At 43.6% G+C, this 4343-nt stretch overlaps 1 protein-coding gene across 1 annotated transcript; it reads right to left on the bottom strand.

Annotated features, from left to right (window-relative positions):
- Nucleotides 1-4038, bottom strand: LOC139374737 (DNA repair protein complementing XP-A cells homolog). Its single transcript, XM_071115862.1, has 5 exons — nucleotides 3759-4038; nucleotides 1613-1718; nucleotides 1157-1322; nucleotides 639-756; nucleotides 1-250 (listed from the first exon to the last, which is right to left on the bottom strand). Exons 1-5 carry the CDS (start codon nucleotides 4036-4038, stop codon nucleotides 96-98), a joined length of 825 nt encoding a protein of 274 aa, XP_070971963.1. The 3' UTR covers nucleotides 1-95.
- Nucleotides 4039-4343: the final 305 nt, after the last annotated feature.

A 4343-nucleotide genomic window follows, 5' to 3' on the forward strand; every position in this document is an offset into this window, starting at 1 on the left:
GGTAGGCCTCCTTGCTTCAAGGCCTGTGTCAAGTACAGTGGTCCACAAAAAAATCCCCTGTGGGCCACCGGGAATAAGGTTTAAAGGACACAAGGCTACATCTTCTCATAGGTCAGTTCGTGTCCACAGGCGTTACAGACCTTCCTGTAGAGATCCTCCTCTTCATCCACTAGTTCCTCAGGGCTGTACTCGTGCTGGTGAGCACTGGTTCCCTTGGTCCACATGCTTCTCCTCACCGCACAACGCAGCTCTGGCCACCACAGCGACCATCGTAATACAATAAATTGTAAATACAGAAATAAGGAAAGCAGTCGCACATTTTGAGGTTACTTGTTGCAGGTCTGTGGGAATTATTTGGTAAATTTGTATTTTTTAACGTAGTTTGTTTCAGTATTATTGACTTAAAATACATAAACTGAATAATCTCAAGTGATACTGGCAAGCTCAGTGTGCAGGTTTTTCTTTTAAGTCAATAATAAAGAAATAAAACAGAGTTTTTTTTTTAAGAGAAAAAGGGGACTTCGTGTCCGAGGGAGGATCCGAACACAGTCGTTCCGTTGCCTGTAAAGCCTATTGTCTGTCTCAATCCCACGATTTAATTCATGTTTAATAAATAAAGCAATTACTGTGTTACTGACCTTTGACTTTTTTGTTGAAGCGCTTCTGCTTCTGCACCTCCCTGTTCTCCTCTCTTGCTTCCTTGGCCTCCTCCAGGGCCTCCTCAGAGCCCCACACCTCTAAGGAGCGCTTCTCCACCTGGGAACAGAGCACAACATCATGTCTACTGATCTAACCTAAATACACCTGGGTCATGTTCATTGGGGCATGCAACGGAAAAAGTTTAGAAACGGAAAACGATAATAAAAATGTCTTATAGACAAGTTTAGGTATTCCTTCCCTATCTCTGTATGCTTTCTTCTGTTTGTTGCCTAATTACCATGACCCACTAACACATTATGGGGTGGCTGTAAACAATAGTAGGGGAACACTACAGTGGCAAGTGAAGGCAAGGGCTGTGTCTGAAAACATCACTAGCCACCAAAGACTTGCTTCCTCATCTTCCTCTATAAGCACGTTGGAGGAGGCATCAGACACAGCCAAGATGAGGAAAAGCAGCGAGTTAAAAGCATTAATAATGGCTGTGAGCTCATCCTACCTGCAGCCTGAGGTAGAGTTTGATGTCTCCCCAGTGAGGGTTGTGTGGGTTCTTCCTCAGGACAAACCTCAGCACTGGCTCCCTCTGGTCCAGGTCACAGTCCTTCAGTAGGTAGAGCTGCTTAGCCTCTGTACGGGATACCAGCTTGTGTTTAACCTCGTAGTCTCTGGTGGGGAACATTCATAGTGGAAAGAGATCATATGGAATACTAGCTCATTTGCAGCCTCTATTCTTATAACCTGGTCCCAGATCAGTTTGTGCTGTCTTGCCAACTCCTATGGTAATAGTGGTGTGCGTGACAATGACCGGTTAGCAAGACAGCACAAACAAATCTGGACCAGGCTATTATTCTTATATCCTTCAAGCTGAAATACAAGGCTAATATAAGTAACACAATATCTGTATAGTTGCGTGTTCTGATGTCATTGACACAAGAAGGAAGAGCACTGGTTTTACCTGCAGTTGTCACAGACTGCCAGATCGAAGCCGTTGCTGAGGTAGGAATCCATAAACGTCTTGTCACAGTCATCACACACCAGGTAGTCTGCCTTTATCACAGGGGCTAGTCAGAGACAGTCAGAGAGAGCAGTAAAAGCTCAACACTGTCTACATCACATACAGCAGGCTAGCAGACGCTCTTATTTATATATATAAACACAGTTGGAGTCGGAAGTTTACATGCACCTTAGCCAAATACATATAAACTCAGTTTTTCACAATTCCTGACATTTAATCTTAGTAAAAATGTCTCTGTCTTAGGTCAGTTAGAATCACCACATTATTTAAAGAATGTGACATGTCAGAATAATAGTAGAGAGAATGATTTATTTCAGCTTTTATTTATTTCATCACATTCCCAGTGTGTCAGAAGTTTACATACTCTCAATTAGTATTTGGTAGCATTGCCTTTAAATGGTTTAACTTGGGTCAAAGTTTCGGGTAGCCTTCCACAAGCTTCCCACAATAAGTTGGGTGAATTGTGGCTCATTTCTCCTGACAGAGCTGGTGTAACTGCGTCAGGTTGTAGGTCTCCTTGCTCACACATGCTTTTTCAGTTCTGCCCACAAATTTTCTATGGGATTGAGGTCAAGGCTTTGTGATGGCCACTCCAATACCTTTTGCCACAACTTTGGAAGTATGCTTGTGGTCATTGTTAATTTGGAAGACCCATTTGCAACCAAGCTTTAACTTCCTGACTGATGTCTTAAGATGTTGCTTCAATATATAAACATAATTTCCCTTCCTCCTGATGCCGTCTATTTTGTGAGGTGCACCAGTCCCTCCTGCAGCAAAGCACCCCCACAACGTGATTCTGCCACCCCCGCGCTTAAGGGTTGGGATGGTGTTCTTCGGCTTGCAAGCCTTCCCCTTTTTCCTCCAAACATAACGATGGTCATTATGGCCAAACAGTTTCATCAGACCAGAGGACATTTCTCCAAAAAGTACAATCTTTGTCCCCATGAGCAGTTGCACACCGTAGTCTGGCATTTTTATGGAGGTTCTGGAGCAGTGGCTTCTTCCTTGCTGAGCGGCCTTTCAGGTTATGTCGGTTTGGGGGTGCTTTGGTGGTGGTAAAGTGGGAGATTTTTACAGAGTAAAAGGGATCTTGAAGAAGGAAGGCTATGACTCCATTTTACGATGCCATGCCATATCCTGTGGACGGCGCTTAATTGGAGTTTCCTCCTACAACAGGACAATGACCCAAAGCACAGCTCCAAACCATGCAATAACTATTTAGGGAAGAAGCAGTCAGCTGGTATTCTGTCTATAATGAAGTGGCCAGCACAGTCACCGGATCTCAACCCTACTGAAGCTGTTATGGGAGCAGCTTGACCGTAAGAAGTGCCCATCAAGCCAATCCAACTTGTGGGAGGTGCTTCAGGAAGCACGATGTGAAATTTCTTCAGATTACCTCAACAAATTGACAACTAGAATGCCAAAGGTCTGCAAGGCTGTAATTGCAGCAAATGGAGGATTCTTTGATGAAATAAAAGTTTGAAGGACACAATTATTTTTCCAATTAAAAATCATTATTTATAACCTTGTCAACATCTTGACTATATTTCCTATTCATTTTGCTACTCATTTCATGTACATGGAAAACAAGGACATTTCTAAGTGACCCCAAACTTTTGAATGGTAATGTACACACACACACACACACACACACACACACACACACACACACACACACACACACACACACACACACACACACACACACACACACACACACACACAGTATATATAACTTATAATCAGTTTAGAAAGAGTGCTAGGAGGAGAGTTTAGCCAAGGTGCTATAGTCGTCAAACACCAGTCATTCGGATAGTGGTTGGTTGCGTCACGTGTGCCGTAAATAATTTATTATGGCCATTATTTACAGTAGTAGGTAGTTAGAAATGATTGAAAGAAACCGACTTCACTCAGCAACTGGCATGTGGTATGACATGAATCCACAAGAGAGCGCACATGAACCACCAAATGCATCTTTCTCTGTTACACATCTGACATATTGACAGTTGAGAGAGATGACATAATGCAACAGATATGGATACCTTGAAGCCCCCGGAAATGTTTCATTGACTATAAACCCACATACCTGGTTGATGCACCACTTTCCTTTGCTTCTCCTCTTCTTCTTCAATGAAGAACCCTCCACCAGAGTCGACTGTCTTGACGACTTTAGCCGAGGTTCCACCCCCTTCTCCTGCCGATGGTCTGTTGGCCAGGCGGGCTTGCCTCAGCATCACAGCCCGCTGTCTGTTCCGTTCGATCTTGGCTCTCATAGCGGGGGACAGATCGCAGCTCTTGGCTTTGGGCTCCGAAGGGGGAGAAGCAGCATGATCATTCATCGGCGTGGGGAGCTCCAACAGATCCATCCCAAAACGCAGGACTGGAGCTAGCTAGCTGTTACACTCTCCAGTGTCTTGGAAATGGCAATACATTGAAGATGTTTACCAGAAAGACAGCTGGCAGGGTTGAAAGGAGGGCAAAGATGTTTTTTAGCCCATACACAGCTGTTAGAGTGGCAATCCACCTGTGCTTTTGCACAAAAACAAAACCACATCTTAACCCTTAACTGTCACTTCTAGAAAAACATGTTGAACAAATTATTTCACTGTAAACTCTAATCAGAACTTCCAATATAAAACAAATTCAACTTTATGTTTAATCAGGAAATTAC

Source organism: Oncorhynchus clarkii, chromosome 19 (genome assembly GCF_045791955.1).
Source record: "Oncorhynchus clarkii lewisi isolate Uvic-CL-2024 chromosome 19, UVic_Ocla_1.0, whole genome shotgun sequence".
In the NCBI taxonomy this organism is placed as follows: domain Eukaryota; kingdom Metazoa; phylum Chordata; class Actinopteri; order Salmoniformes; family Salmonidae; genus Oncorhynchus; species Oncorhynchus clarkii.